The sequence below is a fragment of the Chiloscyllium punctatum genome, chromosome 38 (assembly GCF_047496795.1).
Source record: "Chiloscyllium punctatum isolate Juve2018m chromosome 38, sChiPun1.3, whole genome shotgun sequence".
Classification (NCBI taxonomy): Eukaryota; Metazoa; Chordata; class Chondrichthyes; order Orectolobiformes; family Hemiscylliidae; genus Chiloscyllium; species Chiloscyllium punctatum.
Genome location: NC_092776.1, coordinates 14,052,225 through 14,066,500, shown reverse-complemented (window position 1 = coordinate 14,066,500; position 14,276 = coordinate 14,052,225). Strand labels below are relative to the sequence as shown.

Here is a 14,276-nt window from a genome sequence, read left to right as displayed (position 1 = left end):
GATAGTTTTAGTAAATGAGGTTGAAAACCAATGGTGAAATAGTGCTGAATTTTGATGTTCAAGACATATTTATAAGTATGGAACAGAAAGCTTAGTACATGTATCTGTGGTTAATTCTTAAAGATTGCACACTTCCCTCTTTTGTTCTTGATCCCATCAACTTGTCAGCTGTAACTCAGTGAGTAGCACTATCTTGCCCCTAGTTAGAAGATTGTGGCTTTATTTCCCACTCCATGTTTTAAAAGGAAATCCAAACTTAAACTCCTAGTTCAGTACAGAGGAAATGCTGCATTGTTAGAGGTACTATTTTCAGATGAGATGTTACAGTGCAATTCAATCTGACCTCTCAGATGGATATAAATGATCCAATAGCACTATTTTGATTTCCCTTGTGGCCCAGCCAATATTTATCCCTTGACTAACATCACAGAACTGGATTATTGAGCTGTTACTGGATTCCTGTTTATGGGAGCTCGCTACATTCAAACTGACTGCTACATTTTCCTGTATGACAGCAGTGACTGTATTTCAAAAGTCCTTCATTAGTTGTAAAGTTCTTTGGGACATCTTGTGGTGAACGGTGCTATATAAATGCAACTCTGGCCTTTGCTGATTTTGAGTTCCCTGTTATGTTTTTCACTATACCCAGTATTGTTCTGTTTCCCTTTACTCCTCGCCACCTTTTCTCTCATTTTCTCCTGTCCACTGTCCAAAACCCCTTGGACTTAATGAAGTACTCTAAAAATATGGTTGTTGTTGTAATGCAGAAGTGATCTTGCATTGCTCAATGAGGAATCTTGTATGTATGCTGTAAATATTATTTTCCTGTTTCTTTTAATTATAATGCCAAGAATCACTGGAGTCTTTTCATGAGCCTGTCACCAGAATAGCATAGAAGATTATACAGTGTACGACTTCATAATCTAAAAGCAAAAATAATCCCATTTGAGAATTTATTTTTTAAATACCACCACAGAACTATTTTATATTTATGAATATTTATTGCAGTGTTTATACAATTGAAAACTTTGGCATTTTCTGTTTCAGAGCGATTATCAACCATTTTAACCCTAAAATAGAATCATATGCAGCAGTTAATCATATCTCTCAACTCTCAGAAGATCAGGTAAGTATTGCTGGCATTTTTATATACTTTTGACTCAGTTTGTATTCATGCTTTGACGTTTGCGGCAGTTTGGTTTCATCAGTCCACAATTCACCAGTTTCTGAGCCAAACAACTCTTCAGCCAAGGTAAAATTAGAATCGCCACAGTCCCAGCAGACCATAGAGCTTGCTCTCTCGTTAGAGAGAGATGACTGGTGGTGGTTTAACTTGAGCGTCACCCACCTCAGGCAATGTACAGGGACCTTCATGGTGACCTCAGCTGGTGCAGGAATTGACCCCACATTCTTGGCATCAATCTGCATCACAAATCAGCAATCCAGCCAACTGAGCAAAGCAACACTGAAAATACAGTAACTTTTCTTTATTATTTATTCAGTGTCTGAGGAATCACGAATGTTATCCTCACCCAAAATCCACGTGCACACACCTTAAGGAATTGTTTTCCCCGGGTACAACAGAGTGTTACAAGGGGACATAAATTTAAGGTGAAGGGTGGAAGGTATAGGGGAGATGTCAGGGGTGGGTTCTTTAACCAGAGAGTGGTGGGGGCATGGAATGCGCTGCCCGTGGGAGTGGTAGAGTCAGAATCATTGGCGACCTTTAAGCGGCATTTGGATAGGTACATGGATGGGAGCTTAATCTAGGTTAGAAGTTCAGCACAACATCGTGGGCCGAAGGGCCTGTTCTGTGCTGTATTGTTCTATGTTCTATGTTCTACGTTAATAGCAAATGAAAAACGACCATCCCTGTCCTCTGCCATTCCTCCCTCTCCTTTCTCCTCTGTATCCCTTATCCATCCCTCCAACTTCCTTTCCCTCCTCCCAGCAACACAGATGTGGCAAGGACAGCTGCAAGAGCCAAAAAGCTTCAATGGGTAATGCATCAAATGCTGTTTTCTATCCATTTCAAATCTTATTACCATTTGCAGTTTTTTAAAAGTTTAAAGGGAACAGCATGGATTGAAATGCTAGCTGCCTCTTGATGTTCATATCATTTGTTTTTCCTCGTGACTGAAATAGACAGAGCAATCCTTTCGCTTCAAAGAATTTCCATGCCATATGACTCTGACTCTATAAAAGCTGCTTCCATTTCATCTCTGAGTAAATAGGCATTCAGTGTTTCAGACAGGAAGGTTTAAAAGGACATCCTTTAAAAGTCACAGTTGGAGTTTTATTGCAAGCTTCAGTTCTGGCCTTTGTCGGTGAACATGTAAACCTTTTCCATTTTTATCTTGTTTCAGCTACTAACTGTGCAAAGGTTAAATCAGGGCAAGTGGTTTGCTCTTGCTCGGATTGGCAGTGTTGATCGCCCCTGGGACATTTCAAGTCCAGCAGCAAACTGCAGTGACTGTATTTCAAAAGTCCTTCATTAGTTGTAAAGTTCTTTGGGACATCTTGTGGTGAACGGTGCTATATAAATGAAGAAATTTGTGAGAAGTCGCACTTTGTCATAAAATGTGTCCACTTTTTAGCATTTGAGATTCTTTTGTGGTCTTTGTTGAATATTCTATATTTCTAATTTCTTAGCACTTTTATTTTTAGTGAAATATCTTTCCCAAATATTCTGTCTCCTGCTCTGCTGACCGTGATTTTTCCTGTGGTATGTTACCACAGTCTATAGCCTCCCTTCAGACCGACGGCCAACTGGCCATGTTCAAATGTTTAACCCTTCTTTGGATGTGAACATTGTCATTGCTCATCCCAAATGGCCCTTGAGAAATAGGGCTAACCTGGTCACACTGAAGGAACAATGTTATATTTCCAAGGCAGAATGTTGTCTGGTTTAGAGGAGAACTTGCAAGTGGTGGTATCCCTGTGCATCTGTTGCCTTTGTCCTTCTAGGCTATAGATGTTGTGGCTTTAGAATGAGCCTAAGTGAATTCTGTAGTGTTGGAAAATTTAATGAACTCTAGTGGGAGTGGAGTCACAGCTGAGCTTGATCTTGTATAAAGCAAGGGCTTTACAACAAAATACTTCTTCAAATGTAGTCACTGATGTGATAAAAGAAACACCAAGTAAGCTTGAGCACACCAGGCTCTTACAACAGTAGTGAAGAGGCAGTCAGTTTTAGAGATGATCGTTAAGAGAGGGATATTAACCATTTGTTGGTTGCAGGCTCTCTTATTCTCCACCTGAATGGACCGGTGCAAAGTCTCACCTGGACAACGACACCCCTGACAATGCATCATCTATCAGCACTATGTGGAGGTGTCAGCCTAAGAAGCCTAACAGTGTGGAAACAGCCCATTTGACCTAACAAGTCCAGACCGACCTTCCAAAGAGTAATCCACCCTTACCCTACTCTTCTACATTTAGCCCTAACCTACAAATCCCTGAACACTCGGCAATTTAGCAGGGCCAATTCACCTAATCTGCACATCTTTGGATTGTGGGAGGAAACCATGACTTGAATCCATAACCTTCTGGCATGGAGGCAATATGTACGTTGCACTGATTCTTGGCTGATATCATGGTGTGAATTATTTCATTGGAGACATGAATCAGGAAGTGGATTTGATTCTGGAACGTGAATCTCCCCCAGTGGCAGCATGCCACTAAGCACAGGTTTTGCTTAATAATCCTGAGACGGGTCATTAATTTAAGCTACCCAAACCTTCAAGCCTCAAACATATGATAATTTGTATTCATTCACTGGCTGAGCTAGCACATAATGCCCATCCCCAGTTGTCCTTGAGAAGCTGCTTTCTTGAACTGCTGCAGTCTATTTTGCTTCAAGTGAACACACAGTGCTGTTGTGGAAAGTATTCCAGGATCTTGACCCAGCGACATTGAAGGGACAGTAATATACTTCCAGGTCAGGATGGTGAGTGGCTTGGAGAGGGACTTACAGGTGGCATGTTGCCATGTATCTGCTACCCTTGTCCTTAATAGTAATTGTTGAGTTTGGGAGGTGCTGTCTAAGGAGCCTTGGAGGATTTTTGCAATGTATGATGATATACAGTGCAGGAATGAGTGAATGTTTTTGGATGAGGTGCCAATCAAGTAGGCTGCTTTATTCTGGACGGTGTCAAACTCCTTGAATGTTGTTGGAGCTGCATTCATCAAGAAAGTGGGGAGTATTCCATCACAGTCCTGGCTTGTATCTCAACATGCTTTGAGGGTCAGGAGGTGAGTTTTTTTGCTGCAGGATTCCTCTGATCTGCTGTTGTAGACAACATATTTCCCCATTTGTGTACATTTATACCACCTATAGCCCTAAACATGCATTTAGCATTGGAAGAATGAGGAGTTGACTTGGATGTTGAGTATAAGCTTAAGGTGCACTTTGGCATCCAAAGACTCTGGTCATCTTATTCATCAGGTGGAATTGTATGTTGGAATGTATAGTAAATAAAAGAAAGCTGCCTCGATACTTGTTGGCCATTAATGTGCTTACAGCATTATCATACCCACAGTGTCTAGCAACAGACAAACGTCATGGCAACCACTTGCGCTAAGGAAGCACCAGCGCTTTAAAGGAATTAAAAAAAGCAAGAGAGAAAAAAAAACAACTGGATAGAATTATACTTAACTCATTTTGAAAAGAAATAAAATTCCACCTCTGTAAATAAATCATTCATTGTCTCAAACATCCCTGATATTTCACTGCAAGGGAAACTACCCAATGTTACTTAGATCACTCTGTCCAGTGCTCTCAATAGTCAATGACCTTACTGATCCAGTGTGAGAACTCAAGAGAGAAGTGTCGGGATGGAAGATAGTAACAGAACAATTCGCTTGATCATTTGTGATCCTGTTCCACCACTGATCGTGGCTGATCTGAGTCTAATCTCCATCCAACCTCCTTAGTTCCATCATCCATTAATAATCACAGAATTATGATGGTGAACATTTGGCCCTTGTATCTGCACTGGCTTTATTATAGATTAGATTACTTACAGTGTGGAAACAGGCCCTTCGGCCCAACAAGTCCACACCGCCCCGCCGAAGCGTAACCCACCCATACCCCTACATCTACATCTACATCTACATCTACCCCTTACCTAACACTACGGGCAATTCACCTGACCTGCACATCTTTGGACTGTGGGAGGAAACCGGAGCACCCGGAGGAAACCCACGCAGACACGGGGAGAACGTGCAAACTCCACACAGTCAGTCGCCTGAGGCGGGAATTGAACCCGGGTCTCTGGCGCTGTGAGGCAGCAGTGCTAACCACTGTGCCACTGTGCCACCGTGCCGCCCACTATTATCTAGTGCAAATCTATTGATTTTACCTTCTATCCCTGCACATTATATCCAGAAACCACTCAATGCCCTCTTGAATGCCTCAACTGAATCTGCCTCCTCTACAGTTCCAGGCAATATATTCTATACCTTAACAGTCCTTTTTGTTATATCACCTTGTATCATTTGCACATCAGTTTAAATCAATCCCCCTCATTCTTGTTTCTTTTACAAGTAGAAACAGGTTCACCCTATCTACTCTGTCCAACTATTCATGACTTTGCAGACTTTAATCAAAAAGGAATAATGCCCAGAAAGAAGTAAAACCACAAAAATCTAATAATTTCAGTTGAACTTCCCCTCAAAGGTGTCTGGGGAGTAAGAGATTCCAGATTTCCACTACCCTCTGTGTGAAGAGGTGTTTCCAGACCTCAACTCACAACAACGTAGTTCTAATTTTAAGAGTAGGAAGCATAGGCTGAAAAGCTTTACAAATATGTCTTGTTTTCATCAATATTGGAGTGACTGTTTAATTTGAAGATTATTTCTCATTGTTCTGATTAAGCAAATAGATTCTGCCTATCAGCCCTATCAACTCTTTTAATGATTCGAAGCAGTTTTGTGAGATCAGTACTGAAGAAAGGGATCTGCATATAGTGTATTGTTCTGATTCTCCCTAACTGCTTTTATGTGTCTTCTGATCTATTTTTGAAGTGCTTTGTGTTCACTGTTTTGGCCCACATTGTACCACTGCTAGAGATTCTAGCATTAAGGGTGTTGTGTGTGTAGACAAGTGGCTGTGTCATCGATTTTATCACTTGTGCTTTACTTTAAAACCGCTTTAAGTCTAAGACCACGTAGCCATGGAAACAGCTCTCTCCAGCAACGGCTTGACCCATGAAGTCTTGGCTGTGACTGCCACATCATACTCTCAAAAGCAATCAGCCTGCTTCCAGTGTGTTAAACAGAACAGCGTCAGTGGCTGAACTGCAGCACGAGGGCAAAATTACTTTGTATGGTTAAATAGATTTTGTTTTATTGGGAAATGCTAAAGACAGGGTGAAGGGCTGTTGTCAAAGATTAGCATCAAAGTTTAGACGAGAAAAAGATGAACCCCGATTTGGGTTTTGAAAGCCTTTAAAAGCAGGAGATGAAAAATTCCACAGGTTTGAGGTCCTGGGGTCAAATAAGTTTATGTTACAGATGGTGTGACGGATTGTGATTCAAATGCAGGGAGCTAGAAGACCAAAGGAGTAAATATTGTATTTCTATAGAACTTTGCATGACCTCAGGTATATTTCCAAGTGCTTCACAGCTAATAAAATGCTCTTGAAATGTGATCATTCCTTTAACATGATAATCAAGCAATCAATCTGGACCCAGCAAGCTTCCAAAACCAGCAATGACCAGTTGATCCATTTTGTAGTTGGATAAGAGATAATAATTGTCCAGGACACTGATCCAGGAAAACGCCCTTGCTCTTTTTGTGGAATCCTAGCTGTGAAATAATTTGCAGGGTAAACACTGTATCATCTGAAAGGCAGACCACTGAAAGTGCAGCACCCCTCAGTAATACACTGCAGTGCAAGAATCAATTATGGGTTCAAGTCTCTGGAGTAGATTTGAAACCACCAACCTCTGAAACAGAGACAAAGGCATAAGTGAGTAAATTTATAAGATTAGCCGTGTGGTTGAGTCAATGGGCTGCAAGGTCTCTTCTGTGCTGTATGATTCTATAACTCACTGAGGCACAGTTACCATCTGACAGGAAGATTCAAAGGAGCAGTGACTGCATCCTGGTCAAAGGGTTTGTTTCTGCTTTGTACACCTTTACCATTCTAAACCACCAGATTGCAAATTTAAGCAAGAAGCAGCTGATAGATTGAAGAGGTCAGCAAGGAGAGTAGGTTCAGTTTAGCTACACATTGACCATAGATCTACTGTCTTCTCTCCATCAATTCTCACAGTCTGTAATCGAAATGAGCTGCTGTATTAGGTTATTAGCCTGATTCAACCTGTGCTTTGCTTAAAGCAGCTGGACCCTGAGGTTCCTTCCTGCAACTATTCTTTTACCCTTGTGCTTATCTACCTGACATTCTAAACTGTTTCCGGTGGTGTAGGGTTGTTACCCAGGGGACAGAGAATTTAAGGTCATTGATAAAAGAAGCAAACGTGAGACGAGCAGGTGTCCAGATGAACTATTACACATATCCAGGGCATTGGAATGAGTTTAGTGTAACCATGACTGAAATAGATTTTCAAACCATATGTGTGGGGAGTTGAACCACAATTTTGCTGAATGGCAGAGCAAACTAGAGAGACTGCAATATACCACAACAGTCAAAAGTGAATAAGCTTGTTATCTGAAAAAGAAAAATGCAAAGGTTATGGGAGAAAGCAGAGGAACGAACTGCTTATTTGGAGAGCCAATGCGTGTCCATCATTGACCAACTGGCTTCCTCCTGCACTGCAGCACATCAGTGGCTGACCCTGGAAGTATCTTCAGCTAGAAGGGTCACTAACAACAGCTTGCATCACTTAACACCTTGACCATAGCAAAATCCCTGGTGATACTTGGCAACATTACTAAAAAAAAAACTTACACATGCCATATAAGGTGATATTAGAGTAGATAACCAAAAGATTGATTGAAGAGGTAGATTTCAAGAAGCATATAAAGAATGGTGTGGCCACCAATAATGGAGTGGTTAAAGTTGTTGAGACTTGAGACCAGTGTGTGGTGTTTATCGATAGCTTGTTGTGTTCCAGGAATGGAGGAGATCACAGAGATGGGGACTGATGGCACCATGGACAGATTTGAAAGCGGGAGCATGAATGAAAAACTGAGAAGTTATTTAACTGCATGGTGATGGGTGAACAAAAGCAGAGTTTTAGCTGACATCAAGTTCAAGGAGGGTACGATGATGGAGGCCGGTCCAAAGTGTATTTGAATAGTAGAGTGTAGAGGTAGAAAGCAGAGGGAAAGATTTCAGAAGCAAATGAGCTGAGCTGAGGTGAGGCAGCCTTGGATGATGTTATGGATATGGAAATAAGCAGTCTTGTTGATAACTGAATATATCACAGAATTTTGTACCAGAGTCAAATCTTGCATCAGCATTGCAAACGGTCTTTTCAGCCTCATGGAGTGGGATGAAGTCTGATGCCAAACCAAGTTTGTGGCAGGGCTAAAAGACAATGGCTTCAAATTTTCCCAATGTGTAGACAGTGGATTTTGGTCACAGCAGTATGGATGTCAGACAAGTAAGTGATCCTTTAATGTCCTTTTAGGGAAGGACATCTGCTATACTTGCTAGCTTATGTGTGACATGAGACCCACAACAATAGCCTAGCAAGCCACTCAGTTCCAGGGGAATTAGGAATGGGTAATAAATACTGCCCAGTCAGTGATGCCTACATCCCACAAATGAAGAAATAAACAAAGCAAATGGTAGAGAAGTGTAGAGAGGCAGTATTCAAATGATATCGCCAAAGGGCAGAATGTAGATCAGAAAAAGGAGGGGCCAAAGAACAAGCACCAGAGGTAACACTGAGGGAATGGGGAAGATACAACATTGTGATAGAAGAAGAAAGAAATTAATTAAAAGTTAGATTGGCATTAATTTCCCCGATTGGACCACTTCTTTAAAGAAAACCAAGTTAAATTTTGATAACTTAAAGATGAAATTCATCCATTGAGATGATGCCTTTAAAACTGGTTCTGAAATCTATCTTTACTTCCTTTTAAGGCCAGGACTATGCATGAATATTGTAAAAACTGTGATGAATCTCTCACACCTCATGCTAAACTGTCATAATTAATGTGTTAGAAGCAAAGTCTGAAATTATCCTTGTGCTTAGGGAGTGATAAATCTGCTGGATTCTGCAGGAGTCAGTAAAGACTGCCTGAGATGGTATTAATGCTCCCACATATCATTAAGAACAGTTTTAATTCACTCGTTTCAAGCCTACTCAGATTGTACATTCATTTCTGTAAATGTCTTCATTTTTTAATAGATCAATTATAATTTCTAACTGCAGGTCTTAAATCATGAAAACATGTTTAGTTTGGAAAGGTATTGTGTTCATCCATTTTGCTGGCAAACTTTGTCAGTCTTCTGACTTGCTGCAGTTAGTAGTAGTAATGTCACTTGACTGGTAATCCAGACCCCCATGTTATTGTTCTGGGGACATGGGTTTGAAATCCCCATGGCATATAGTGAAATTTGAAATCAGTAGAAGATCTGGAATAAAAAGCTGGTCTGTTAGCAACCATGTACACATTAATGTCCTTTAGTAAAGGAAATCTGTTTCTTTACCTGGGTCTACATGTGACTCCACACCCATAGCAGTGCAGTTGCCTCTTAACTACCCTCTTGGCAATTAGGGATGGGTAATAACATGTGATCTAGGAACAGGTATCACCACACAGCCCCTCAGTCCTGCTCTGCCATTCGGCAAGATCTTGATTATATTCTTAAATCCCCATTCCCACCTTCCCACTAAAATCTTTGATCCCTTTGCTTAACAAGAGGCTATCCACCTCACCTTAAAACTACTCAAGGAGTTCATTGAAAGACTTCATGACAGATGGAGATCATTGTTGAAGCAGCTGAAGCTCATAGGTATTTGCACTATGATGTTGTCAGACTGTGATGTTTTGCTTTCAATGACTGTGACCATTCTTTATTGTGTCAGTTGTCACCCCATCTAATGCAAGATTTCCCTTCCAATTCCACTGGTACAATGTTTACTGGAAGTCCTTGGTGCCATGTGCAGTTATTTGTTACATTGCAGTCAAGAATAGCTATTGTCGCCTCTCCTCTGGCATTCAGCTCTTGGGCCTGTGTCTGGATTATGGGTGTGATGATGTCTGAAGCCAAGTGGTGATGCTAATGGTGAGCTGCTTATTAGTGGTGTAATTAATGATTAATAACATATAGCCTCCTTCACTTAATTTATTGATGATTGCAAGGTGACTGAAATTAGAGTTTGCACCATCATATATTCAGTGGAAGAAGCTGGGTACAATGAAAAAGAATGGGAAAGAGCATCTGAGACTGAAAATTCAGAGTGAGGAAGATTATGTAAAATGGGATATTAAAAGTAAGGCATGTCCAATGTAGGTGTGGTGAAGATTCCAAGACAAATTTTAAAAGAATACAGTATTGAGAATGAAGAAGACTGAGCTATTGAGAATGAGATATTCAAAGTGAAGTAGAGCAAAGAGAATGCAATATTCAGAATCCAAGAGGGACTAGGTAGCAGGAAACTTCAGAATTGTGCTGAGGCATATCCGGTATACTGCTCCATCATAGCAGTATCTGTATGAAAAATAAAAATTCAGTGAGGCTGGTGTTTCTGAAGCAGAGTGCTCCTTTGAAATCATACATTGTAAATCTACATTTCAATCCATGCTTCTCCCGTTTGAATTCTATTCTAAGGTGCAATCTAATTGAAATTTCCCTCTGAGGGCATAGGTTTAGGGCAAGAGGGGAAAGATATAAAAGGGACCTAAGGGGCAGCTTTTTCACACAGAAAGTGCTGTGTATATGGAATGAGCTGCCAGAGAAAGTGATGGAGCCTGGTACAATTACAGCATTTGAAAGGCATCTGAATGAGTATATAAATAGGAAGGGTTTAGAGGGATATGGGCTGGTTGCTGGCAATTGGGACTAGATTAGGTTGGGATATCTGGTCAGCATGGACTATTTGGACTGAAGGGTCTGTTTCTGTGCTGTACATCTCTGTGACTGTAAGTGAACAGAAACTGCTGATTACCCGTATCAGCTTCTGTAAGAGTTTTGTCTTTCATGTTACCTCGGTATGTAGCATTTTTACTGGCGCAAGTTGTTTCTGGGTCTTGTTGCATATCTCTAGGTAATGGTAGGACTGCCCAGAGAATGAGAGTACTCAGTTTAATGGTTGATTAAAGTAACATGAGCATTGACTTCTTTCAAATACTTTGGTGAGATGTTTGCTCATCAGAAGAAGAGATATCAGGATTGTGAAAGGCAGCATTTTTTATTTACAGAAACTTGTATTGGTATGTATCATTCTCAAGCAAGCTATGCTATTGGTTAGGTACAGTGCAAAGCTCCCTCTGCACTGTCCTCATCAAACATTCCCAGGAAAGGTACAGCACGGAGTTAGATACAGAGTAAATGTCACTCTACATTGTCACCAGCAAACACTCCCAGGAGGGTATAGTGCACAGTTGAATGCATAGTAAATCTCCCTTTGTGTCCCTTCAGATACAGTATTTCAGATTCTGCATAGATTCAAACTCTGCTTACAATTTGAGCTATACCTGCCCCATGAGTGTTTGCTGCTGACAATGCTTATGGCATATTCTGCTCACCAGCACTGACACCCTTCACCTTGATAAATACAAATCAAGCTCTCTAAATTATGTTGGTGAAAATGTGCACCCTTGTGGGAGGCTTACTGGCTTTCATCCCAGCTGTGACAGCTGACACCACAGTCTGAATTACATTATTTTACTATTATTCATTTTGAGATGAAATGCAAGTACAAAAGAAAGGAAATTTAAACAGTATTTATTGACATGATTAAAATTAATGTGAATATTCAGCTTTCAGGGTAGCTATTAGAATTGTCGATTGGTTGCAGCACAAAAGAATTGCTTCTTGTTCATGATGCCTGTCGCAAAAACAACTCAGCTGATCCCACACTTTGCCCTTTCTCCTAGCCCGGCAATTGTTTTATCTTCTTAATAATTATTGATTTCTCTTTCAAAAGCCCATTTTAAAGAGCCTCTGCTACCCTGAAAGACAGACCATTCTAGATCCTAACCACTCACTGCATGAAAAGGTTTTATTTTCCTACCTTCCTCTGGTTCTTTTGCCTTAAATCATGTCCCCTGTTTCTCAACCCTTCTAATGGGAATGGTTTCTCTCCACCTACCCTGCCTAAATTCCTTAACATGTTGAAGTTTTCTCTTGACCTTTTCTCCACCAATGCAACAATTGTAGTTTCTCCAAACTGTCCCATTTTCTCTTTGACCATTTTCCTGATTTTTGTTGGCACCCATTCGAATTGCTTCACATCCTTTCTAAAGTATGGTGCATGTAATTGGGCACTAGATTGAGCTCGTGTTTTATCAATACTCATCATAACTATTTGTTTTTGTTCTTTATACCTGGATGTAAAGCCCAGTCGACATGAATAACTGATGAAAACAAAAAAACAAAACATGTGGATGCTATAAATCAGAAACAAAAAAAGAAATTGCTGGAAAAGCTCAGCTGGTCTGACAGCATCTGTGGAGAGAAGTCAATTAATGTTTTGGATTGAGTGACCCTTCCTCAGACCTAATCAACCACTTGCTCTACCAGCCCTACAACCTTTCAACAACTTATACACGTGTTCCCACTCTTGCAGCCCCTTTAGAATTGTGACCTTTATTTTTCAATTGCCTCTCTTCCCTTTTCCTGCCAAAACTGTATCCCTTCACACTGCTCTGGAATAAGTTTAATCTGTCAGGTGTCAAATTCTATTATCTTGTTTGTGTCCCCTTGTACAGTTCAGTTAGATGTAGTGAGGAAGACTGCCATTATTTAACTGACAGACTGGGAATTATTCTATTAATACTCTGTATTTTACAGTCTTCCTATATTCAATAGGCAACACCACTGGCTCTTTAAGATATAAATATTTTTACTACGTTATGACAGTGGACACCTATACAAACTATGCACTTGTGTTAAAGGACACCTTGCATTTGTATATCACCCTTCAAGTATCCCAGTGTATCGTAGTTATTAAGGTGTTTTTGTAGTGTACTAATATTAGGAAATGTGGCAGCTATTGGTATACAATAAGGCCCCACACCAGCAACAACATCATGATCGAGTGATAAACATTATGCAGTACCCTGGGAGAATTCTACCTTTTCCCCCACACAAAATGGTGGTCACGTGATCATTTGCGTTCAGCTTGGTTTTGATGTCTCATTTGAAAGTTAACAATGATGCAGCTATCCCCTCAGTACTGAACCAAAATATCAGCCTGGAATTTGCACTTACATTCCTGGCATGGGGCTTGAGCCCTCAGCCTGCTGAGTCAGAGATGAGCGTGCTTGTGCTGGGTGGGAGAAAAACGAGAGAGGCTTCTAAAATATGAACCCTTTGGCAGTAATATGAAAACAGTACACTGTGGATACTGGGGATCTGATATAAAAACAATGTGCTGGAAAAACCCAACAAGTCTAGCAGCATCTGTGGAGAGGAAGAACAGTTAACATTTTGTGTCCGAAATAGCTCTTCAGTTCCAATAAAGAGACATTAGACTCATCATTCTCTCTTCGTAGATGCTGCCAGACCTGCAGAGTTTTATAACCCTTTGATATTGTTGTTTGAGGATGTTCAATTACTGATCACGTTTCCCACCATTTGATTCTCCCTATTAAATATAGTTGAGGTTGTTTATGTTTGTTCTTACAACTTCGTATATGAATATACAATGAAAAGCAGTGCTAAACTATGGAAATCACAAAGGCCTCTTACTTACTATCTGATCCCGGTCCCAATTTAGGTCAGAGTTGCACTGAGAAGCTGGAGGAAGCCATTCAGCCTCTTGAGCTTGTTCCCCCATTCTATATGATCATGTCTGCTCCATTCCTGAACTCCCATCTGCCCACCCAATTTATCAAACAAATAGCTGTCAATCTCCATCTTAATCGATCTCCAAATGTTATTTGAGGCCTCGCTTTTTGATCGAATGTATGCCACGTTTCTAAAGATTTTCCAGTTTGTCCATTTGCAGTTGGTGTCAACGGGAGCTTAGACATTTATTTTGTTACAGTGACCAAAATATCCTAAGGTGTATTTATTACATGAGGAAACGTTTTTGGATTGCAGTGCGAAGGTGATGTGTCAGTGTTTATCCATGAGCAGTGCCTGGGGAGATGAGTCAGTATCAAAAATTTGTGAGATAACAGAAGT

At 40.5% G+C, this 14,276-nt stretch overlaps 1 protein-coding gene across 1 annotated transcript in view; it reads left to right on the top strand.

The window, feature by feature from the left end:
* Positions 1 to 14,276, top strand: part of armh3 (armadillo like helical domain containing 3) — a 154,416-nt gene that overhangs the window by 117,059 nt on the left and 23,081 nt on the right. Inside the window, exon 24 of the mRNA XM_072557221.1 lies at positions 1,048 to 1,126. Coding sequence (XP_072413322.1) covers positions 1,048 to 1,126 — 79 coding nt within the window. The remainder of the gene's footprint in view (positions 1 to 1,047; positions 1,127 to 14,276) is intronic.